Below are 26,167 nucleotides of genomic sequence, written 5' to 3'. Positions count from 1 at the left end.
CAGCCCTCATCATAATAGTTGACACCTTCACCATGGACTTTTATGGATTATGTCTGATTATTACAACTCATTCTCTAGTTGAGTAACTTTCTGGCTCCCTTCGTGGCAAAGGTTTGCTGGTTGTTTCCTTTTTATACCCAAAGGGCGGTGTTTTATGGGCAGTTTTACCTGGATTTTTTTTTTCCAGAGCTGGAGAAGTGATCAGTATTACTGCTAGTGCTGTCTCTGTGTGCTGGGAGAAGTGATCAGTGTCACCATCAGTGCTGTCTCTGCGTGCTGTGGTGTATGATCTAGGAATCCCACTCTGTTTGCCAAAGCCAAATACTAAGGTGTAGATAGAAAGCTCTTGTAAGACAATGCTATTTATTCTGTTTTACTGCTACAGAAACTTCTCAATCTACCAGAAAAATAACAGCTGAAAGGAGGAAAGAGACAAATGCCAAAGTCTCTGCTTGGGCTGTATTCCTACCTAGCTCAGCAAGAGGCAAATCTCTGCAGAACATCAAGAAAGGAATTCAGGATTTACCCTTCTGTATGGAACTAATTTTAACGTGCACATGGCATTTCACCAGCTGAGAATCATTCCATACACATTTCACATCCTCTGTACCCTCCTTTCAGAAGTGATGCTGCTTTCTCAAAAATCGTCTTACTGTTTGTTCTGAAGCCCTGTTGAGAAACAGGCATTTCTGAGCTATTAAGCCTGCTTTGTCCATGAAAAATATCCATTATGCTACAGCCAAGCAAAGATTAAAGACTGAGATATGTGTAAATATGTAGGAAAAGGGAGGCTACAAGCACGCCTCTGTTGCTGTTCGCCAGATGTCCTGAGCTCACACTCTGGGGGCTGCAGAGAGGTAATTATTGTCTGCAACACATAACTTGTTATATTTAGTTGTTTGTTTTCTGGTTCTCTCTCACGTAATATTTTCCTACAGTTCCACACTGTAGGTCTCTGTATATCATTCCAATGAAATCACTGGGCCTATTTCCACAAAAAAGGACTTAAATTTTCTTACAGTAATCTGAATGGGGTTTTTTTATGCAGGTCCTTTTTTTCTCCTTACCATCGGAGATTGAAATTTAATTTAATAAGGAAGGTACTAGTTGTCCCTACTTTTGTTTTGTTTTGGTTTAATGTGTCCAGTAATTGGTCTGAGACCGTCAATCCATTCATACCTACCATGATGTCATATATTCCTTTTTTTTTTTATTTTGGATATCTTCTGCCTTCTAAATGACTGAACACATCAGAAGCCTTACAAAGGCTAAATCTGGTGCCTTTAGAACAACAGGGTTCATGGTTTTTTGACTTTCTGTTAGGAATAATCATATAATAATCAAAGCTCTGAAATAAGTACAAGTCCCCAAACTGAGTGGCTGGAAATCAAGTCTTTCCTAAAAATCCATTCTGTCAGTCATGTCTTCTTCACATCCAAATTCTTCTTTACTATGAGGCCTCCCTGGCTTATGAAAACACCTTTCCCTGGAGGGATCTTATCTTTAATAAAAATCTCCACCGACTCCATGTGTTCAATCAGTCTCATATTACTGAGTCACTCCTGGTGCACTGAATTGTTCTTCTGCTTTCACAGACAAATTTCCCTGGCAGGCTGCCCATTTCTTTCCATTTATGACAAGAATATTAATCCCCCTCTGATTGGTGTGTGCTCCATGGTGGGGGCACACCATAAATCACAGAGAGGTCCTTTCCCAGCTGGTTAACATCACACCTCAGGGCTGAGCCCAGCACAGGCTTCCCCAATCTACCTGGGCATCTTTCCTTCACTCCTGTCTTGTACCTTGAGTAGTGTTCTCCAAAAGGCTGCATAAATCTTGTCTTTCAAAAGCTGCCCTGTACTCTCCAACACTTCCAATAGATTTCAAAATGATCCTCATTAATTCTTCTTCACTGAAAGGATGGGTGACCAGTCGTACAGCCTGAAGGAGATGGAAAAATATGACCAGTGGGGGAAAGAGAGGGCAGGATTCTCTTTTAAATCCATGTGGGACACAGAGGTGGTCAGATAGTAAAAACATCAGCCCAGGTTTCTCTCCTCGAACCCAGTCTCAAGGAATATGATTTAAACACAACAGGAGTTTCTCATGAGTGCCAGCATTTTTTTCAGAAAATCTCACAACTATTCATGTTCTGGAATTCCTTTCCCATACCACAGGCAGGTTATCAGCCTGAGAACAGACACTAACTAGGCCTTTTAGGAGGGCTGAAGGCAGTTTCTGTTTCACATTTATATTCCCTGTTTTCCAAAATACTCCGTGCCTCACCAATCCATTTCCCTGCAGTAGGACAACAGGTAGTTTACAGATACAGTTGATAATGTTGCTAAACATTTGGGCCCAATTCTAAACCCCTTAATAAGTACTCGACCAAAGTGTAACAATTCATTTTTTTGCTAGCAGCTGCTCCAAGAGACATCAGGTTCAGAAGTTCTTTGTTCTCTGTGCATCAGGAGGAAAGACTGTGCAAACAGAGCATGTGAGAGAACTTTTTCTTCTTGTATTCAAAATACCAGATACTTCTCAGGAATCTATTTGTGAATTAGTCTGAGATTAGTTCTCCAGCTAATATAAATAAGCCCCTAATAATATATAATCTGTCTGATGTTATGGTCACACAACAACTCGCACACACAAGTATCTGAAATGCAACTTGAGTGTGGGAACTGGTAACTCAAACTTGCAGAACAAGATGGAAAATTGAGAACTGAAAGAAGTAGAAAACTTTTTGCCTTTGATGGTAACAAAAAATAGTGAAAACTCCTGTTCTTAGTATCTTAAAATACTCCCCAAACATACTTAATACACCATTTAGAAAATTTTGTATAATTTAAAGGTTTTTCAGTTTGAAATTTTTCCACATAGAGATTTGGTTTTAATGCAAAGTCCTACAGTGGAAAAATTTGTTAATAATCAGGAAATGAAATTAAGGGAATCATTTCATTTGCAAAAATGGTGAGTGAAAATGTGCTAACTTCTTTCACTGGCATTTTTAATTGTGCACAATAAAGCAATAAAAGAAAGAAACAAATTAATCCTGACAGAGATCAATCTAAAAACCAAAATTGAAAGCATAATTTCTGTCAAGGTTTTAGATTTTCTGCCAGCTCTGTCCATTGCCCACTTTGCTTTGTTTGAAAGAAGAGAATATTCAGGGTTGGAGGTTGACTCTTGCAGTCCTGAAGCCGTTTTATGTGATCCCTGTAGCTGCCCAAATTAGTGGTCCAGAATATAAGCATGGGTGTCAGCATATTTCCCACATGTATGGTCTAATCCCATCTTGGGAAGCTGATGTGTCCTTGCTATTGATTTTGTAGGATCATGGAGTGGTTTGGCTTGGAAAGGACTGGTCAGGGTAGTCACTGTCCATATGGGGAGGTGGATCATGACCCATCTCTGTCTAACAGCCTCAAAGATGTCACTGGGTGCCTCAGGACCAGATAGGGATCCACACTGTGACATGTGACAAAACAGATGTTGCTGTAGCAGGAAACATGGTGAACTGTCCTGATTGTCTTGCAAAAGACATCTCAAAAGATACAGTGCAGCTGGCTCAAATGGCAATCAGAAGAGGGAGGTTTCAGCTCAGACCAGGCTGAAAGGGAAAATCCTCCTCTGAGTCCAGCATTTCCCCTGTAGGAAAAAAATCTAGATAACAGAAACATTCAGTCAGCCCCACAGATGGGATAAGGAAAAGTCCCTGGAAGGAGAGTCCTGTGAACAGTGTCCGAGATGGCATCTGCATTTCCACCAAAATCTGGCTCTATTTGCCATCCAAATTTAGAGCCACGAAGCACTTTATGTGACAGATGTCTCCTCTCTGCCTTACAGTTAATGTGAACATCTTGTGACTGCCTGTACCATCATTGCCAGCTCTGACAAGAGAGTCGTGGTGGGACTGTCTTCAGTTTTTTTTTGGTGCTTGACATTTTACTGACAAATCACTGAGGTCTGATCAAAGGCATTATAATCAGCTGAGAAATCCCTACCTGCTGCTCCGGGCTGCCCTGTCAGAACACCTCCAGGCCAGGCTGCTCCTCCAGCATGCTTTAAAGGGATACAAGGAACTTGCCCTTCAAAGGCAATGATCTGACATCACTTCATCTTCTTATGCTAAATAATATCAACCCTTTTACAGGTTACAAGTTTAATTTTAAAGTTTCAGAATGACTGTGAACTTTGTGCATTTCTGTGCCAAATGTGCACCACATAATTGGTGTTTGTTGCAGAATGAAGAAACTCACTGATTTAGCCTTATAGGAAATGATGTTTGTTCTCAGCACAACAGAAACTGAAGTTCCCTTGCTCAGCATTTGCTCCATCCTCATCAGACACCCAAGCTCTGTGGAAAAGCCTTGCTCCTGTGGCTGTGTTTGTGCCCAGGAATGAGTTTGGTCCCTGCAAGGACAGGTGCACATCAGTCAGGGGTGAGTGGTGTGTGCACAGGAGGGGGGCTGCTCTGTGCACAGGGAAGTGTCTGGTTACTCTGGGAAGCAGAGTTCGTCCAGCACTGAAAGTGAAGCAAACACTCCAGAGGATTTTTTTTGCAGTTAACTTCTCCCAGGTTTGCAAAAGCAAAGAAAATCCTGCTTTTTCCTTCGCTGCAGAATCAACCTCTCAATTGCCCCATTTCGGTTCCCGTATTAACTGCTAATAAAATTGGCTCCCCTCTCCTAGGCAGGGGAGACTTTTGGACAGACTAGAACTTACATTTAAAGGCTTCTTCTACACATCTAAATACTAACAGTTCCTCTGCATGGTCTGGCTTTGAGCCCATCTGGTGCCTCAGTTTCTCTGTTTTCTCCAGTTCATGAGCCCTTACCCCTCTGCTTATTCACCTTCCTCCTTTTGAAGATAAAGTCATTAATAAAGACTTCATAATTCCTTCCTATATTCAGTTCCCTCCACATGTTCAGCATGTACTTTGAATTTAAGCAAAAGTATGAAGCAGGGTCTTTTCCTGCTTTGATTTCCTCTCCCCATATCACCTTCCTCATTTCTAACCACAGCAGTGACCTCCATTAACCAGTTCATCAACCTTTTACCAATCCCAGCTGATGAAAAAGTTTAATGGCTTGTTGGTATGTGGTGACTTGGTATATTGTGGCATCTTCTAATAAAAACATGAGTCATTGTGATAGGCCAGTTGCAGCCACAGAATCATTTGTTATTTCCACATAAATGCACAGCAACAAAAACACAAAGGAAAAGCACTGAGACGCTTATTGCTTGCCATAAAACACATGGGATCTTGTTGTTCCCTCAAAATATGAGACTTTCCTTCCACACTGTCTCCTCTGCTGCTTCTGGGGAAGCTGAAAAGCTGTCACTGACACAGAGGCAATCCTATGTGAAAGGGGGAAACAGGGAATCCTTCCTGATTGCAGTGCACTAGCAGCTTGCTTCGAGCAGCATGACACCCTAAAATTAACAGATTGTCATCATGTGGTAAGGTGTGTAGAAATCTCCTGGCCCAACTATTTCAGCTGTTTGGGGGTTTTTTTAGCTGCATCTTTGTTACAGAGACGCTGAAATCTCGGCCACATCTGAAAATACTAGTACAATTTCCATCAGTGCAGATGGAGCCAGAATTTTATTTGAAGAATAATACATAGATGCCACAACCAGAGAACAGGCTTACCTGTAGCATTACCATTTGTTGACACTCTAGTAATGGGCTAATGTCAGCAGAAATGTTTATGCAAGAGAATCTGACAGCAAAACTGCCTGTTGTGATGAGGTAACATGGCAGGGAACCCAGCCTTCCTATCAGTTTTCCCTGTTAAAACCTTCTGTCCGGAGTGTTTTTATTCCTCTTTGAACAACCTATGAAAAGAGCTGTCGAGCATGCAGTGCTGGAACATTCCAGCACTATTCCTACTACATTGCACCAAACACTAGCTGAGAAAAATAAGTAGAAGCCAAGGAACTGGAGGCCATCTGAGCTAGAGCTTTCCTGCCTTTTCAGCTTTTCATTGCTGAGGATGGTGTGGGCCAGACAGACTCACAACATCAAGTGTTTCAAACCTACCGTGGTTATGGAAGGGACAACACAACAATAAGGCTCGTTTATTTAATGTCTCTTGATGACAGAAGCAGTTGCTATGGCCTCTGCACCTTTCAGTACCAAAACCGAAATGCTGAATAGTGTTGGATGCTTAAAACACCCAAGGACAATGGCAGGCCAGTCCATAATTTAAACAAAAGTATTTCTGACAAGCCAACAGCACTGGTTTGTTGAGCAGCTGAAAAAATAACTCAAAAGAATCCTACCCTCACTAAATGTTTCAGACTGACTCATTTCTGACTGAGAAAGCATAGTCACTAATTATGGCAGGGGAATGTGCGTGTGCACATTCCAAAAATTGAGATGGCTGCTGAATTTCACATCCTACTCATCTCCTGGCAGATTTCTTGGTACAAATACTTACTTTTAAAAAAAAAAAAAAAGCCTTCCTCAGTTGCATCTGAATGATGTAAGTGTTGTATGGAGACAACTGATTATTTAAAAGCAGACTGAGATTTAATTTAGCTATTCCTTTTTAAGGATGCCAAGCCAAGAGTTGCTGTGACCACCCTTAGCAAGGAAGAAGGCAAGAAATAATAGCTGTGGCTTAATGAGGTTACACAGCAATTCAGGTATTCTGGAAATCATTTCGTTATCCTTCATATGGTAATGATTATCCTTTTTTTCCCCCTTTACCTCTTTCTATTTAGGGAAGGGAGGACTTTTAAATAAGTCCTTTGTGAGGGCTCCCTTTGCCCTCTCTTGGTACAATCTCTTTGCCACACCAGATGTCAGGGAACCCCCGACCCCTCCCTTGTGTCTCTCAGCAGTGGGTCCTAAACATTTCAGACAATGTTTTCAGGGCAAGATTTTATTTATTTCAGATCCTACACATCTCAAACAAATTGCAGACTTCAGATGCCGGGATACTGTTTCTTCCACATATTGCTGTTCTTTCCCACTGATCCACTAGTGAGTGGGCCACACATTTTTCTGCTCCTGTAAGACAACGTGTTTTACACCATTTCAGATGCAAATGCTGAAAAAATGCCTTCTATTTCAGTGCTCCCCACCATTTTTTGCACAGAATAAACATGGTCCTATTTTTAGAAAGATCCTTTTAATCTGGGTGGATGAATTAGATGCCTTACCCGTTTTTCTGACTCAAAAAGTACAACCACTGAATTTTGGCGCATCTCTTATTTATTGCACGAGATAAATGAAGGAATTATGACTTTTGATGGGTAGCTACAATTTCCAATCATGGGGAGAGCCAGGTATATTCTAGAATTTGTGACTGTCTCACAAGCTGCCATGCTACTCTTTTTTAATAAAATATAATGGGTTTTGGATGATACTCTACCTTAAATTAAACCTTAAATTACCCATTTACTACAGGCCTCAGTGGTGGCAAGGTTTAACCTCCAAAGAACAAAGCTTGAATGCACCTGAGAACTCCCAACATAACACATAAATATCCCCTATATCCTGCACAGCAACAGCACTTTCCTTCATCCTTTCTCCCCCCACCTTTCTCTTTCCTTTGCTATCACCTTCTTCTCCATTTTAATGCTCTAGTTTTCCTTTTGATAGCTAATTAAGTACCTTATCTCACCTCAGTAACAAGCACACCACAATACATAATACCTTGCTTATTTTGGCATTTCCCCCCCCTCCTTTTGTAATAGAGAAGATTCTTTTATTCATCTCACACCTTTCTTTAATTTGATTACTGCTCTTGCATGTCTATTAATTTTAATCATTTCAAGGTTACAAAGGAAATGACCCACCAAGTGTGGCAGGTGACTCTGTTCCCAGAGTTCTGATACTGTGGTACAACAGGAGAGGTGACGTGCTGGGATAAAACAATCTATTGAGAGCAAGTCATAAACTTCAACCCAGATTCCCTGTGGTTTAATCCAAAGCCCTTCACTGGTGCCAGAAATGAGTTTTCAGGAAAATATGTATAGTAAGACTTCACCAGTTGCTTGGGAAAGCTTCAGCTCTGCCATGTCTTCCAGTGTATGTGCTCAAGGCTATTTAAAGTGCATGTATGTGAACCACTTGTGCTGCGTGTGAGAACTGCATGTGGGACTGAGAACTTGAGAAGTCACCTCAGGTCCTGGCACTGCAAGAATAAAAACTGTGCTCAGAGAGTGCAGGCAAAAGCAGCCTGGCTGAAAATGGATCTGTATTAATGTACCATACATGAGCTGCAGGAATCTGTATAAATACACCTCTCCAAGAGGCTCTCTAGGCATTTTGACTTTCAATGGTTCAGCTTCACTCAGAATTCGTGGAATTTGCACAAACAAGTTGACAGCACATTAAAAATAGACACAGCTTTATTGGCCAGATTTAAATCTTATTAAATGTGCATATTAAATGTCAGCTGAATGCAATGTTTAAAAAATTTATTCCAACATTAGTGTATCATATATATCAGCAACATACTTAGCAGACAAAAATGCCACTTGGATTACACAACAGCACAAGTCAAACAAGCAGTACATGTAAAAAGTCAGCAGTACAGTTAGAAAGTCCATCTATTTTCACTCCATTCTGTTGCCTCAAACTGACAGTATTGCATAAAAAAGTAAAAGCATAGTAAGAACATTTTCTGTAAAAAAACAGTATAGTGTCTCATAGTAGCACTCTTCTTTTGCAGTCCTTTGCTTAGAACATACCACACTAAATCTTCCCCAGGTAAAAACCCCTAAATTTTAATTGGAAAAAAAAAAAAGAAATCCCTGATTGTATTACACCTGGAAGGCAATTTTTGGGTTTCTAACTAATTCTAATGAGGCAATCTATTGTTGCTTAAATTACAGTGGTTCCAACACAGAACTCTCTTTATTTTGGTTAAAGAACACTTTTAGGTACCGAAACACATCAAAATGAAATATTCCAATAGTAAGAATCAGCACATCTCCAAACTGATCAGGCCATTTTTCTGACTTTTGTCCCTTTTTCAAGAGCTTCAGCAAATGTACGTGAACCATTACAAACCTAACCATACTGATATCTTTAGTTAGAATACTGCTTAATGACAGGTAAAGGCAAAGTATTATGTAAAGGCTTTTTTTGTTATGTGATGTTAGCTCTTAATATGACAATGAATTTTCTTTTCAACAGTTTCTGTATATGAAAAAGTAATACCATGAAGCATCATGACATATTTTTAAGACATATATATATATTTCTTTTTAAATAAGTTGATCCCAGATTTTGTCCACTTTCTATAATATGATACAACATATGCAAAACACCTGTTTGTATTGTATTACATAGCAAGTGGTCTGAAAAAGATAAGTTTGAAAGAATCACAGAGTAGGAGTCAAAACATAATTCAGATTCAGGGTCTGCATGCAGGGCTTCTGCATATCAATGCTGTGTCCCAAAGGTATTTCCTTGCTTTCCTCCATTTTGCTTTTAAATAGCATTGTTCATTCACAACACACCTCTTTTGCTGACATCTTTTCAAGTGTAGTATATTAGGACACTTTATTACCTGAAGAAACTAATGTTCCATAAGCAGAAACAGTGCATTTAATGCTGAATTTCCAGATTTGTTTGCAGCTTCAATCAGATTGTACGTTTTGCATAGAAACATCCTTTAGCATCTCATCACCTGTCTGTTTGAAGCAACTGTTTGCATTGCTAACAGTAGCAAAACCATGACATCTAAATTAAGCAGTTTAATTAACAGTATATGTGCAGGAAGCAGCACAGTGCTTTCCTTGTGCAAATCGTGGTGTTGGATATGTAATTATGGCGAATGATACTCTTCTTTGGCTTACACACTAAGCAGCAGAGCTTATTTATTTACACATGCATTCCTCTAATAAATCCACTACAAAGATATCTGACTATTCAAGAGCATGGGTCAGTTCATGATGAACATGAATTGCCAACGAGCTTGATTGCTCAAGCAAACTTAGAGAAAGAAGGTGAATAACTTACAGGAACGAGAAATGTACACCTGCATCATCTCCTTGACTGGCAGCCAAACCAGGGGATGTCTGCTCGAGGTAGGCACTTAATGTTAAACCTTGAACAGCTCCACTCAGGACACTGATTTAAAACTGTTACAACATTAAGGTTACTCACCAAGAACTCCAAGGTTTGCTAAAACAACATACCTTAAGCTGTGGTAGTAGTTAGTAAACAGTACAGGATTCGGCTGATGTGGAATACAAACCTCAATTTTTTGTGTGTATACTTGCAAGGAAGTATAACTTTCAAAGTGCAAATAGAGTAAAATTTTCTTATCTTGTCTAGCTTGTGTACTTCAGCATGAGAGAACTCAGCTACATGTTACTTTAACCAAGCCATCTAGGCCTGAAGTGCTCTCTGGAACAGTTCACATGGCACTGAAGCAGGAGTGTGCCAAGGCAGGTGTGGTTTGGCTAACACTGAACAGCTCTGTCTGCAGGTTCACAGGTGCCTGCAAAGCACACTTTGGAAATAGGCACTGCCCAGCAGAGATAATTTTCACACCTTTTGCCAGATGCAAAGAAACAAGGCACTAAGCGTGGAAGCGTTGATATGTTTTAAATATACAGCAAAATCATAAAAATGCCTAAAATGCTTCAAATTAGAAAATGAGGGCACATTCATAAACAGCTGGAAGCTACTTTGCACAAGTAGTTATTATACATTTATAAATTCAGTAACTTTGTAGAAAAGCCCCATAACAAAACAGAAAAAAATACCCTTCTTAAAGATTAAAAATAAAAAAAAAACAAAACAAAAAGAAAAGAACAACCCCAAAACCCCAAGCTCCTATATATAAGGACAATAACAGCATAAGCACTGATTATCCAGCCTGCTTAAAATCCTTTGTATAAAAGTCCAAGAACAAACCATCCAGCCAGATCAATTAGTGTGGTGGCCCAGCTCCCAGCCCACTGCCCTGTGCAGTCACACTCCACAGCAGGCACCGAGTACAGACACACAGCTTTAGCCCTTTGCTGGCATTCACAGAGAATCCAGACAAATAAATAAATAAAGGAGCAGCTTTGGCCAAAACTGTCAAACGTAATCTTCCAAAAATGGCAGGTTTTGAGAGTGAGAAGTAAAATAACTGTACTTCTCCAAACTTGACACGTATTTTCAAAAGCCACCGCAATTAGATGATTCCACAATATTGACATTTAAAGAGCAAACTCTTTGGCAAATTATATCTTTATAAAAATAAATTATGGCTTTTTGTTTACTTCGCTAGTATGCATTAACTGAATTCTATGCCTATAAATAATTCCAAGTGGAATTAAGCCAATATAAATTTAAAAAAATCAATTCCTTCTACAAAACATATAGAAGTTCAAAGCTGCAAACCAATGTTTCATAAGACATAGTGGATATAATAAAAAAAAAGCCCTAAATCCTAACCCTTGTATCAGGAGTGTTCTCCTATTTAAATGATCACATAACATAATAGTAATTCTCAGCATTTTCCACAGAGCAGTCCTCTATGATATCCCTTTCATTCAGCTGGGATATAGCCTGGAACTTTGCAGTTAGCAACAGGGGGAGGGCTTGGTGGTAATGACCTTATCATACCCTGTGAGCCCTTTGAGGGTAACAGTCCCTATACCAGGAGTCCAAATTCTAGGAGTACAGGATTACAGTTATTAGCCAAAGTCACGGGTAAATAAAAACCAGTGCTGAAGTCAAACAGTTGATTTTCCTAAACCTTGAAAGCTCAGTAAAACTTTTAAAGAAAAGTCTAAAACCTTTGGACTGAAAGTGAAGGATTGAACTCTCCTACAGCTTTCAACATGACGCATACTGAGCAAACCACAGACAAAAAAAGCCAAAATGAGCTAAACCCCAAACAGCTGGTTTCATGGCTACATTGCTCTGGATAACTCCATTCTCCCTTCTGTGGCGATGAACTCTTTCTCTGTGGCTCGTTTATCACCTTGACACAGTCTCTCCTTCAGTTTTTCAAGTTCATACTCATGTAGGATTTTTTGTGTTAAATACTTTTCACGTTTGATCTTGGCTTTCACATCTGCAGGGACGTCAGGAATCATCCACGCTACGAAGAATTTGACGATGAATACAACATGCTAAAAAAAAACAAACAGAAGTAACAACTCATTACCAAATGAAACACCTTTTGTTTTATCTAACACCAAAAAGGTCACTTTCTCTTCACAAAGAGAATACATTTAATTTGGCTGTCCTGGAACACTACATAACACCAAGCTAACCCATATCTAAAATGTGCATGAAGATTAAAACACATCCATTTACGCAGAAATTTTAATTCCCAACCATTAATGGGAAATTAGCAAGCCCAAGAGTGAAGTGTCAGGGTCTGAATCTCAACTCTGGCTTTCTAAGTTCCCTGTGTGGTTTGTTAGACAGTTCACACAGCCGTGTTGATAATGCTCAGCTACTGAGAGCTGATAAAGCACAGCAGGAAAAGGGCTGAGAAGAGTACTTTAACTACTCCCTTTTCCCTTCATAACTTGCTCAACAGTGGCTTAACACTGAAGTGCCAGTTACCCAAACTATTGATTTAGCTATTTTTAGCCAATATACATCACTGCAAAATACTTTGTGAAAGTGAGGCAAGTGCTACTCCTGGTGGTTCACATCTCTTCCACCTGTATAAAGACCTTTTTTATTTTGCTGGTGATTTTGATTAACATTAGCAGTCTCCTCAGGTGTTTTCACTGCTCCTAGTCTGAGGTTAACTTGCTGAATTGAAAGGCCCAATAATAGTAATCATTTAGGACATGAGTACTTGGTATTACTTAGATAAGAAATTATTTCATACTCCCAGCAATCCTATTTTCTGTAACACTATTAACTATCTAGAGAATCTATAAGGTACCAATTTCTGAAGGAAATTTTGCAGGCAGCTTACCTCCATGATAATTATAAAGGCCAGTTTTGCAGCAAGAATGTGCCAGAACTGCATGCTGTGTAAGTATTTCCTCTCATGATCTGGGGGATATCGATAGTCTCTGTACCTGTTGGAATGACAGACATGCAAAGGTGGAATGTCACAGTCAGCCTGGGACAGACTACAAGCTTAGTGACACTTACAAGCAAATACAGCTGTCACTTAAGGAACCTTTTCTTGTTTTAAATGGTCTGTTTCCTTTTGCAGAAAAAGGTTGCCTCTCAATTTGTTTCTATCTTTTGTTTGCCTAAACACCCTCACATTCACAGCAAGAGCAGAGATGAGGATGTGCCATGTGTGAGACCCGGTACATGGGTTACTTGTTTTTCAGACAATGATCAAATAAAACAGGACAGTGATGGGATGTATCACATGGTAATGGACATGTATAAATGTGACAGGGACTGGACAGAAGCAGGGTTTCATGGAAGGACAGTCCTGAGTAAGTGTTCTACACCATCACACAAATGTAGCTGCTTCTGAAAGTGCTGAGGTGGTCGGTTTGGGGTTTTTCAGTTTGAGATTTTTTATCACCAAGTCAATACTCTTCTTTTACCATGGGCTTCTCCAAAGCTCTTTCATGATTATTCCAGAATCTCCAGCGCTTCTCGTATCGAGAAGGGACTGTTTTTAAAATGAAAGCAGGACAGGTCTGATCATTGGTGTTATCGAGCAAAATAAGGATTGACTTAAAAGACCATATCTTGTTTTCCACTTTGGAATCTAAAGATCTCCTTTATGCTGCTTCCTTGTCCACTGAGGCAGCCTGGAAACCTTTGAAAATATAGGCTGAAGTTTGATACCTTAGGGACATAAATCTCCTTCATCACTCAAAAATCAACAGTTTAATTAAGTAAACAAAAAAAAGCAGGAAGTACCCTAGCAGTGAGACTCTCAGCAGTGATTTTTTTTGAGGTGATGTTTTTTGTTACTGGCTTGAGCTCTTACTACCTCAAGCACTAACCTTTTTCATAGCCTAAATATTACCTCTCACACTTTAGAATGATCAGAATGACATAATTTAATTTCTAATGGACTACTCAGATTTGCTCTGATTTTTTATGCTGTATTCTAAACGAAGTGATAAAATATTTATTATTACACCAACCTGCATATAAGAAAGTTTTCTGGATTCTCTTTAGGTTTGTTTCTGCCAGGAAAATCTGAGATTAGAAACACTGACAGACTGTTGTTTATGTATCCAGACATAGGTGAGTCTTCATTTTCATAATAAGCATAGTAGTACACTAAACGAGGGATCATATCTGATGTGAATGCCACAATAAATGCCTGAAAAGAAATTGGAAAAAGAAATTAAGAAAGCGGCACAAAAAATTTGTGAGCAGATTCATAAAGGGGTTGTAGTTCTGTCACCCTGGCATTACCCTGAATATTTTAAGGAAGGGTAAGAAGCACAATTAGGGCACTTGGTAAGAGATGCTGAGTGCAGCTTCAGCACATTTTGACTCGAAACCTGAGATACTGAAAGGGCAGAGGGGTCTTGCTCCTTAGGCAATACCTGCAAGTGGGTTTGTTGCCTAAAATACACTAGAAAGAGGCGTTTCTCTTGCTCAGCAGTCTCTTTACAGTATGCTTTAGATGAAACACTGGCATAGCATTTAGTTTCCAATTTGTGAAGAGGAGCCACTGCTCCCACAGGGGCATCCAGAAGCACCTGAATGAGCAGAATTCCCACAGAACAGGCCTCATAGTGACAAGGACAAAAATGCATCTCACCCAAAGAATTCATCCACCTTTCCTGTCCCCTCTGGGCAATCAGTGTGGTTCATCAGACTAAGCCTCTGACTGGCCTATGCCATTCCAAAAGGCTGGAAAACACAGACAACTGAATGAAAGATCATGGTCCAAGGAAACGTGGATTGGGAGCTGCCTGTTGTCCACACAAGGAGAAGCCAAACCACCCAAATGGTTTGATGATATTTCTGTAGGGCAACATGACAGTGCTGATGGAGGGGAAAAAGCATCAGCTGATTTTTAATTCTTCACATTTTGAGTACCTGGAAGAATGAGTGTTGATGTAGCACAGTTAACATACTCACATTAGTGACAACAGACAGGATGGCCATTCCATTCAGGATTTCCTGCCAGACCCCTATGCTGTGTGCTTTCGCAGCCACAGGTCTCCTGTACTGGGTGGTTAACTTCCAGGAGTCTACTCGAATCTCCAGGATATTGTTCATCAGAGCAAGAAGGGGAGCCAGGGGAAAGGATGCCACGAAGAGAGTAATGAATCCAAACTGAATGACTGCAAGGGAGAAAAGGAAAAGTGTCAAAATCTGCCCCTACAAAAGGGGAACCTCACCTCAGGGTGACGAGGGACTGCCGCTCCCAGACAAATGGCAAACTTCTGCCAGGCTGCACAGCAAATCATGTGCAGCCCTGGCCTGAGCCAAGTGACAACCAGCCCCAGCCCCAAGCCTTCTGCAGTCTCTTCAGGCTGCCATTCAGCAGCAGCCACAGGAACAGGCATTTGGGTCCTGTGAAATGCTGCTGCCAGCAGTGCTGGGTACCAGTTCTTCCATGGTGCTGCAGTTCTTGTATGAGTGGTGTGTAAGTGTTGGGCAACTGGGAGGAACTTATACATCAAATTTCTCAATTATGAGAGACCAACAAGGTAGTCTTCTTCTCCTGCAGTTTGTACAGAGCAATCCTGTTCTCCTTTTACTTATTAACTATACTCCTAACTGGAAAAGAGGAAATACTTTTACTTTTATCATAACTTTACCTCCACCTATTGGTACTGATTTAGTCAAAACTTTCATACCAATTCTGTATGCAATAGTTCTGCTGGAAAGTCTTTACATTAGTTTAAGAACTGCAAATAAAATACACAAATGATCCTTTCAGATATTACCAACACTAAATATCTTAGTGCAGAGCCAATAGTGCCACTATATTTCAAAAACAGGAAATAGAATATTTTTTCTGGTTTAGGCAGTGGATAAAAATAAATTCCCATACACCAGTCATCAGCTCTTCCATGATTTCAGTGATGAGTTCTTCACCTTGGACAAGCAACAAAATTCCTATTAGCTTAGCAGCCCCAGGACAACAGTGGAGCACACTGGTTCAGTTGATTCTGGAAGAGCAAGGGCATGGCTGACAACACTGACTGTTCTGAGTGTATTAATTTCACAAGATCACAGCCTTGTATGAAATTAATTGTTAAGTGACAATAACAATGCTAAACATCTCTAGAACATTTATTTCTGTAGAAATCAAATAATACAAAGGTCCACTTTTCAACAAAATGTGTCCTCATAATAGACAAATATTAATTTTTTTAAAGTGCCTTTTAGCTTTGGCTTGGCTTCAGTTTCAGTTTCTCAGGCTTAGTAAACTGATGTTATATGCCGACGTGTTCCCCTCACCTTTGGGAAGCACTGCTCCATCACCAGGCTCCCTCTGCTGGACTGCAGGGAAGCACTGATCAGTGCAAACCTAAAGCTGAAGGGATTCTCCCTGAGCCAGTTCACAGATCTCATGTCTGCAGTACCCATCCTTACAGCATATCTGGCACTCATCCCATACTTAAAATTTCCACTACATCAGCTAAGAGTATGCTTTGGAACAAGAACAGAACAGACACGGAGGCAGCTGGCTGCACTGAGAACAATGTTCCCTGTTCAAATGAGGGAAGCAAACAGTCTTTGCAGTGTTTCTGTGAAATTCCCTGTAGTTCAAGATGCAAAGACAGCTTTTTTTTTTAATTAGGCTGACCTATTTAATGATTTCCAGCAGTTAAGCAGATGAATCAACCCATAACAATGAATCGAGAAGCTATTTTTTTGAAAGTGTCAGTACAAGGTGTCTTGTCCTCAATTCCAAATGTGTAATTTTAAACTTACCCATTTCTAAATATTCATAGAACAGGCCTAAGGCTCCAAATGTCTGCAGATCATGGTCTTGCTCCCAGCGACTGTATAAATTTTCAGGATTATTTCTGGCTTTCCGACGACCCCACCAGTTACAAATCCAGCTGCATGTGCAGAGAAAAGTTAACAATGAGTGAGGCAGATCAGATTAGCTCAGTTGGTTAGAGCATGGGGCTAATAACACTGAGTTTGTGGGTTTGATCCCTGTATGGGCCATTCACTCAAGAGCTGGGCATTGATGATCCATGTGGGTCCCTTCCAGCTCAGAATATTCTGTGAAATCTGTGAAGTCTTCCCTTTCTCTAAGCAAGCAATGTGCTTTTACAAGCATAGCTTTCACAGGAATAGGCCAAAAGCCTCTATGAAATTAGTCTACTTGTCAGAATCTGTGCCTGATTTACAGAATTCTTAGTTTCTTCATATGGCAATACTTGTTATCACTCCTTCCAAGAACTTCCTCTGGCTATATAAGATGAGCACCTCAGTGGAAGAGAGAACTTACGGTACAAAGGCCTCTTGGATATTGCCCCAGATCTGTTTGCCAGCCATGACTATGGTGAGCTGTGTCGTCAGTTCTATCAAGCAGCCCGCAGGGTCACACTGGGGGAGACAACCCGGGGGTTAATGGACACCAAAAATGGGCATTACCCAGATAAACCATATTCTGCTACTGCATAAACCAAAGAAAGGAGTTCTCAAACTTGTTAGGACAACACTTAATTTCCAGCTGGGCTGCCAGCTGAGCTACCCTCCCAGGAAGGCTGTTACAGAAGGGCTTCCAGTGCTCAAAGCGTGTGATAAAACACCCACCAAAACACAACCACCATTTGAAGACAGAGTAATTCAGAGATGCTTCAGCAGCAGGATCTGCCTGTGGTCCCCACCCCTCAGCCCCAGCAAGGCGAATCTGTGGCTCTCAGTGAGCTCTCAGCACCAGACTTTTTTTTTTTAAGAGCTAAGGAGAGAGACCCAGTGATATTTCAGGAGAACTGGGGCCGAGGAAAGCTTTTTGATTTTTCACTCTTGTGACTGACAGATTTTCACAGCTTGTGTTTCCCTGACAGCAGGAAGAGTCCTTGGAAGCCCCACCATCAGCCTCAGGATAGCCAACTGAGGTCCAGCTCAGTTCAGATCAACCCTGCAGTTGGGAATTTATGATTGCATGGGTTGAAGGGAACAATCCACCTTAATCAAGGAAGTCTTACCTCTTCATTTCTCCAGCGATTAAACATGTATGTGTAGGCACCTGGGTAACCAACAAACTTCCCTTTGAAGAAGGCCACATAGAAGCAGGATGAATAGTAGTTGACAAACTGGAACAAAAACATTTTCATAGTGAGCCTGTTCTCATACTCCATATGAGTTCTGGGGATCTCTGTGAAACCAGAAAACAGTAATGTTATTCTCCTTTATTCCCTTTAAAAGGATACAGATTCATAAATATTCATAATGCACTAGTGATGTGAAAGGAAAAAAAAAAAGGAAAAGAAAAACACCTACAAGTATTTCATCAGATGAAGTTCCTGCTCTCAGACACTCTACCCTTAATTTACAGTGCAATGTTTGGAGCAGGCAGGTAAAGGAAATTCATGTTTTAAATTTTTATAAGCTTTAATTTCCACTTCTTTGTACTGTCCACTAGCACTTGTCCCTTCCCAAATATTACACTATTTTAGGAGATCCAACGTGAATTTCAAACAGTAACTACCAGGGTCTCCTGTAGGATGAGAATTTCACTGTTAGCAACACACATGATTATTTTTTTTCTTTGTAGTATAGAAGTATGTTACAGTATTTTTTTTTCCAAAATGCTGTATGTAACACTGAAATCAGCAGAAATTGGATGTGCCTCTGAAAGATGAGTCTCATAATGGGGGGAAGAACAAGGAAGGGTACAAGCATCTTGATGGTATCGAACATCACCAAGCTTAGGATTTTACTGCCCCTTGCTGCTCATTGTCCATCACATTTATATTTTTAAAGGTAGCAGGAAGCCCTAAGCACATTGCTGTTAAATGTTCAGTTAAATGATAACATATAATCAATTCAAGTTGGGAAACAGGGGAAGAAAATACACTACAAGCATTCAAATCCCTCTGAATTGGTCAGGACCTGGCAGACATGTTGAACTCACCTGCCTTATGGTAGAGTTATTTTCCACATCTGAATAAACTGATGGTTGCAAGCTTGGTGTAGGTTTGTATGCCATAAGAACACAAGGTACTTCCAGGGAACCTGGCATGGGAGTGTGTGGCAGAGGAGGCAGCACTCAGTGTGCCTAGGCTGCAGCTCCTTAAGATATTTGTATTTTCACTGAGCTGTTCAAATTATTGATGCCAGGCATACAAAACGTTCAGAGCACCAGGGGCAGGTTGTACCTGCAAGTCTGAACACCAAATCTGGCCTAACCTTTCCAAGAGTTGCAGAGTGAAGAAGGTCTGCCCAGAGGAGGGCAGCAGCCCCACACAAGTGAACTGCTGTTTTCCCCCTGTAACCCAGGACCACAGCTAGTGCTGGCACTCAAGAAACTAATCCTCCACACTTGCAACCAGCAAAATAACACTGCTGAGCCTTCATGCCTATAATTCTTGCACCTCAGGAAAGAAAGATAAAAAAATTATGATTTTCCTTTTGTTTCTGAGTTTGCTATGGGCATTTTTATTTATTACTTGTTCTGTTTCTGCTTGGTCTAATTTGGCCAAGTGAGATAAGCAATACAGATCACAGAGACAAAAGATGGTCCATGATAAATCAAAAGAAACCAGATGAAACATCCCTTTAAGTTTCTACAAGAAACACCTTTCAATTCTTAACTCCACTTGCAAGACCTCATTAAAAAAAAAATAATCACCCAACTATTTTTATGACAGCTGTACAAGCTACAAGCACCTAGTATTTTCAGCTCTCCCTCCCAGGCTGAATATTCTGCATTTCTTTTCTTTCTATAAAACATCTGCAGGGACTTGTACATCTAAATCATTAAGGAAAAATCAAATCAAATAAAATATTTAAGGAGGGCTTAGGGAAGGGTATTCCCAGCATGCAAGCAAAAGTCAAATATAAAATCTGCTACAGAAGTAGTTGATCCTTCTGGGCCTGCCTGCCTGCAGGCTATGCTACCAATCTTAGGCACAGCTCCTCATCCTGCTCAACCTCTGCCTTCCACCTGTGTAACTCCAACTCTGAACAGACAGAGCTAAGGGAAACAGCACTCAGGAAAAAATGACAAATGTACTGTCCTATCCTATCCCTCACCCTCCTTTCTTTCCCCCCAAACTAAGAGTCATGATTATTTAGTCTTTTTTCCTTGTAAAGATGGCTGTGATCTGTTTTTAGAAATATATCTACAGGATTTCTAATTGAAATACTGGCAGATCAAGACAGTCTGAGATTGCTTTGGTGACTCTAATATAATACAAGATAATTATGTTCAGATCTGTGATTGTCTCTGTGGACTAGTTTTAATACAAGCAAACATTATAAAAAGAGAAACCAGGTTATGAGAACTACTGAGATGGAGGGAAAATGTTCTGTGTGGCTGTGGATACACCCAAGTCATTGCTGCAAGCTGCTTCTAGCTACAATGCTCCCACTGTGCCTGAGTTGAGAACAACGACGGGTTCTACCTTCAATGATTCCCTCAGTTTTGTCTTCAAGTACCTCTGCTTACCCATATCAGTAATCCAGATGGCTATTCTCTCATAGAAGAAGTTCAGGATCATGATGATGACAAAATTGAGGCACGAGGCTGTGACTGAGGTCGCCAGCTGAGGGGTCAGCAACCCGCTGATGGGCTGCAGGGTCTGGGTGTTCTCCATGAGGCTGGCGAAGGCCGCGTACACCGCCAGGCGGTACACGATCACGGCGATCATGCTGGCTATGATCAGAGACACCTGGGAGAGGGACACAGAGCTCAAATTGTTGTGTTAGGCACGTTAAACCCAGCGAAATTATTTTGTAGGTACGTTAAACCCAACGAAATTGTCTTGTCAGCACGGGAAAAGCAGACAAACTAATACTGATAGTTGAAAAAAAAAATGCAGAAGAACACGGACTCATAGAAATGGAGGTGGAAGGGACAAGTTAGATTAAACTGTCAGCAACTCTGACATATGTTAAAGCAACGATTCAAAAAGATGCTCACCCAGAACAACACTGTAGTTCCTGAGATGCAGAACCGCACAGCCTGGCTAGTTAAAGGCAAATAAGGCTCCATCTCCTGAAACAGTCAAGTAGAAGACAGTTCATCTTATTCCAACATCTTATTACAACATCAAGTAGTACACAGAGCTCTGATCAGCTGTGTTAAAGTGCCCACATCCAAGGAAAACCACTCAGAACCCCCCTCACTCTCAAAAATGGCAGACAGGACATGATTTTGAATGTGTTGGGGCAGGGGGCAAAAAGATTAGGACAGAAGTGGCCATAAAACTGCTAAAAGTAAAGACAGTACCTGGAAAGAATGGTTAAACCTTTGCAAAATCAATCAGCAGCTGAAGGAAAAAGACCAACTTCATGAACTATCACTGTAAGGCTAGGTCAGTCATACAGCTTTGAGTCCAAAACTCGGCTCAAGGTTTGTAAAGTCTTCGTGCTGAGGATTCTTGAAATTGTCATTTGTATGTGCCAGTCAGAGAGTGGTTCCCTCCACTCCTTCAATTTTACTGTTTTTTTGGTTGAAGAACTGCCTACGAACGCAGCTGCCAAGCTCTGCTACAGCACCAGGCAACCGGGTCTTACCCATGCCAGTATCCCCATACAACACATGTGTAAAGCTTTTGCTATTCTAATTCCTAAAATATCAAACTACATGTGTTATGAAAGGATCATTTAAGAACTACTGCCAGTGGAAGAAGATTTTAGTAAAAAAATAACCTGAATTTGATAAATCTTTGGGACAAGGCACTCTTAAGCAAAGCGGCATCAAGTGTTACAGACAAGCATCATGGTGATAGTTAAAGGCTCCATTAACAGAACTTTAGGAAACAGATGAAGATAAGACACAAGTATCCATACTGGGTGACTTTACACAGGCTCATAACATTTTACACCTATTTTGTGTTAATAAAAAATACATATATTCTATACTAAGAGCAAATATTTCACATACTCTAGGCTATTCAACAAGTTTTATACTGTGGAAATGTAATGTAGGCAGTAAAGTGCAACGACAGAGCCTAAGCTCAAATCAAATGCTTCATTATTTATGTCAATTAGAATTCTCTTGCAATCAGCAAAAACAGATCTTAGCTGTGATCTAGTTAGATAGTTTAGCATCATAAACAAACGAGCTGTTAATCAAAGCCTCCAGATGGGCAATTTTGGTTTCGGCGCACCTAGAACTTTGAATCACGGACAGGACTAATGAGGAAGCAATTTTCTGAGTGAAGCAAAGCCAGCTGTGGGACACAATAAAGTCATTGCCCCATATCCACAAAACCATATCAGTCTGCAGAATCAACCTGAAAGCACTGCCATTCCATGTGCTCAGTATTGCACATGTTCTAATGAAAGAAAATTACACCACAGAGTGGCAACCTTGTGCAAGCTACCCTATTAGTGGGTACTGATAAGGATCACTGGTAAACCCTGCTGCAAAAAAGCTTCTGAAAAACCAACAAGACAATAAATTGATGTGTCACAGAATAAGGCTTGTATAGCCATTGAATTTTTATGGTAATTGTTAATGCATACTTAGAAAGCACAGAGCAGAGCAGTATCTCACTCTGAGATCAGAAAAATATATTACAGTCCATTTCTATTTCCTAAATAAAGTTAACACCCCCCCCAACTAAGGGATCTGGATGAATCTAGAAAACCAGCAACTAACACATGACAGGCAGGCACGTGTTTTCAATTAGTAGAACTAACTAATAAAGAATTGATGTACCTGTAGCTGTTTTCCTGAGCATGCAGAAATGAACACCCTCAGCAGTTACGCTTAAAATCATGGTGCACAGTTATCAAAGAGCTCTGTGCAATGTGTGCACTGTGCTAACTACAAGTACAACAGCAGAATTAATGCTGCACATGTGGAAGGGGAAAAACTCTCTCTCACGAGAAATAAGATTAGTGTATGGATTTCCTAAGAATTAAGGAGAGAAACCCTGAAAGACAGGGCTACTGTTTATATGACAGTTTATGTTCTGGCTAAGCTTCTATTTCTTTTCTGAAGACTTTGTTATTTAAGTATACTTAGGACTAGTGCCAATAAGCTATTTACATGCAATTCTACGGAAGATGACTTTAAAATACATCAAATTGAGGTGGTAGGTGTCGTATTGAAATGCAACCAGCTGATCCCTACATTTGTCAAATACTCCTACCTAAATTAAATATAAATGAAAACAATTACAGAATCACAGAATCAACTAGGTTGGAAAAGACCTCTGAGGTCATTCAACCTATGACCCACCACCACTTTGTCTACGAGATCATGGCACTCAGTGCCACATCCAGTCTCTTCTTAAATACCTCCAGGGACAGTGACTCCACCACCTCCCTGGGCAGCACATTCCAATGTCTGATCACTCGCTCTGTAAAGAATTTCTTCCTAATGTCCAACCTAAACCTCCCCGGCACAGCTTAAGACTGTGAAGCAAGTATTTATATATAAGTTTAATAGTAGCGTGTTAAATAGTGTCATTAATCATATCTCAATTAGATTTCAGAGACAGGAGTTCAGCAATCTTCATCTCTCCAGTGTTCCCCAAACAAAGCAGTTATATATGAGAACCAAAACCAGAGCTAACCCACTTATCTGTCTTTGGATCAAGACAACTGCTTCTTCTTATGTTGTGCAGGGATGAGAAAGAGTGCTTTTAAAGGCAAGAAGATTTCAGAGACTGCTGCCCTGAAACCTGAAGGATGCTGCAAAGATGGTGTTAAAGCCATAAACTTTGCCTTTGTTTTCCTGAGTTAACACATCAATTTGCACGTTATGAAACTCTCCGCGTGCAGCTGAACTTGCATGTGTGTCCACACTCCTTACCTGAGTTACAGGATTCCTCTTCTTCTGGGTACACTTTGCCTCGTACTCAGGCCTCAGCTGGAGCTGCTGCTGTTCCTCTTCAAAATCAACCAAATCCCACTCATATTTCAGCCTAGCTTGCCGTCTCTTCCAAAACTCCAAGAAAAGCGTAACTACGATTTGGAAATGTTCAAATACGGTTAAGGAAGAAATTAATAAGTTCACGAACCAAGTTCAACTTGCTTCTGCACTGGCTTCTGTTCTGTGGTTTATCATTTATCCTCAGTGCAACCATCTATTTTTACTGACTGCCTATGGGAGTTCACAGCTAAGATCATAATATGAATCCAGTGATTTATTAGCTAATTGAATTCCAGAAGTGGATGACAAGGAAGATGCCAAGACATTACAGGTATCTCCATGGTTATGAGAGCCATGTTCAATTACAGTTTAACTACTTTTCATATGCAAGAAACAACATGGAATTAACAAAAGAACCTGATGATACAAATAATTGCTGGTGTATAAACCTGCAACACATGAACAATGACTACAAATAAGCAGCATGGCTATTCAAGTTCAAAGATTTCTGTTGCATTTTGATGCTTATTTGATATCACGGTCATTTTAAAGACAGTGAATGGTGGTTTTCATATGATCAAGAGTTAGGCTGGCTTAAGAATTTTTTAAGACGCTAGAGGGAACTGATTTCATATATAAACAACAATAAAGTATATAATACTATATAACACTTTAAGAACCTTCTATAAACTACTTTAAAATGTAAACATTTAGTAATGTAAACATTTAGTAATCTGATTGTTCTTAGTTGAACTGGGAGGCTTCATGGTTAATACAAACACAGGAAAGCTTATCTTCTGCAGCTCTAAACCCTTTGGTTGGTACTTCCTGAGTGACTAATCCATGTCACACAAACGCTAGTGCTTAAAAAACAAGAAAAGTTTAGTACAGCAGTCCTACAACATCACCTTAATAGATTTTTTTTTTTAATAATTCTATATGAAAAAAGTTAGTGGTGAGATCCTTTGATAACAAATAAACAGATTTTCTGCTAGCACAGAGATCTTTGTGAGCTAATGAAATACCTATATTCAAACTGAACATTTAATTACGATACTTCACACAAACAGCACGAAACAAGAGATATATTTAAGGAAATGACGAAAATAACTATGCTATCCTGTATTTATAAACCTTCACAGAGTTTAAAAAAAGAATATATATTTAACACAATATGATCTTAAAAGAAAATACACAAAAGCTCTCCACTCTTTCACAATGACAGTGATAATGTGCAGGGCTTAGCAGAGAGGACTCTTTCATGGGCTGCATAATGTTGGACCTCTCTGGTTACAAAGGAAAAAAACAAATGTTAGCAGTTAAGAGTACACAATACTTATAATATCCTTATGATATCCTAGATATCTGCTGGATTTTCTTCGGGTTTTTCAATCCCTCTGTGTTTCTCTTAATTCCCCTGTAACTTAAACTTATTTTTACTCTCTCATCGCTTTTGCATCTGAGGCAGGATACTAAAGTGTAGCCATTATTCCCCTTCCTCCCACTTCCCTCCTGTCCCTCAGCAGCTTGGCCACGATCTTAATGCTTGACATAAAACTTATGAAACGTACTCACCCCATATGCCCATAAAAATGGCAAAAAAAAGAGTTGCCACGTTGTCAAACAAATGGGAATACTGCAACAGAATACCCAGGAACAGGTCAGTACCAAAAGAGTTTTCAGGATGAATAAAAATAACAACTGGCTGCAGAATCGGACACAGACCTGTGAAGACTGACAGGTGGTGTTTAGTCTCCAGTAATCGCAGTCCTGGTCACAAAGCGGGCACATGATGATCTCTCCTCCAATTGCAGGGTCACAGATTTCTTTGCTGAGGAGGAAAACATCATAAAGTATCTGTTTCTGTAGCATCTTAAGAGCTGTTACACGAAATTTATTTGAAAATTAAATAAAACAAGAACTCCACTTGTTCAAAGCTCAGGATTTGCAGCTTCATGGCAAAGATGCCACATCTTGTCACATTCACTGGTGTTAACCTGTGGCTGGTCAGGGCAAGCCAAGAAATGAAGCAGCTGCTACGAGAAGTAAAATTAACAATTCCCTCGGTATGAGCTTTCTGGTTCTGTCAGCAAAGAATCAGGAGTGTCAGGAGCTATACAGCACAGGCACTGCTTTTGGGCGAGATATAAACCCTGTTATTTGTCAGCAGGTCAGCAGCAAGATCCAAACACCTTTTCTAAAAGCTGAGAGGTAACTTCAGCTTTGCTATCTGCAGAAAAATTTGCTACTTCAATTTAACTATGACAGTGGGT

The 26,167-nt window shown here is 40.2% G+C and overlaps 1 protein-coding gene across 7 annotated transcripts in view; it reads right to left on the bottom strand.

Moving 5' to 3' along the window:
- Nucleotides 1–8,352: 8,352 nt before the first annotated feature.
- Nucleotides 8,353–26,167, bottom strand: part of ANO5 (anoctamin 5) — a 54,964-nt gene continuing 37,149 nt past the window's right edge. For all 7 annotated transcript variants that reach the window (XM_051777266.1, XM_051777267.1, XM_051777268.1 and 4 more), the window contains 12 exons: nucleotides 25,620–25,725; nucleotides 25,470–25,530; nucleotides 23,835–23,986; nucleotides 20,988–21,062; nucleotides 20,514–20,736; nucleotides 18,049–18,218; nucleotides 17,346–17,443; nucleotides 16,817–16,947; nucleotides 15,008–15,213; nucleotides 14,056–14,237; nucleotides 12,909–13,014; nucleotides 8,353–12,102 (listed from right to left, as the gene is read on the bottom strand). In XM_051777266.1, coding sequence (XP_051633226.1) covers nucleotides 11,881–12,102; nucleotides 12,909–13,014; nucleotides 14,056–14,237; nucleotides 15,008–15,213; nucleotides 16,817–16,947; nucleotides 17,346–17,443; nucleotides 18,049–18,218; nucleotides 20,514–20,736; nucleotides 20,988–21,062; nucleotides 23,835–23,986; nucleotides 25,470–25,530; nucleotides 25,620–25,725 — 1,732 coding nt within the window. In that variant the 3' untranslated portion in view covers nucleotides 8,353–11,880. The remainder of the gene's footprint in view (nucleotides 12,103–12,908; nucleotides 13,015–14,055; nucleotides 14,238–15,007; nucleotides 15,214–16,816; nucleotides 16,948–17,345; nucleotides 17,444–18,048; nucleotides 18,219–20,513; nucleotides 20,737–20,987; nucleotides 21,063–23,834; nucleotides 23,987–25,469; nucleotides 25,531–25,619; nucleotides 25,726–26,167) is intronic.

The sequence above is a fragment of the Manacus candei genome, unplaced genomic scaffold, assembly GCF_025592945.1.
Source record: "Manacus candei isolate 608988 ecotype Guabito, Panama unplaced genomic scaffold, ASM2559294v1 h1tg000009l, whole genome shotgun sequence".
Taxonomy (NCBI): Eukaryota; Metazoa; Chordata; class Aves; order Passeriformes; family Pipridae; genus Manacus; species Manacus candei.
This window is presented reverse-complemented; position numbering and strand designations above follow the sequence as displayed.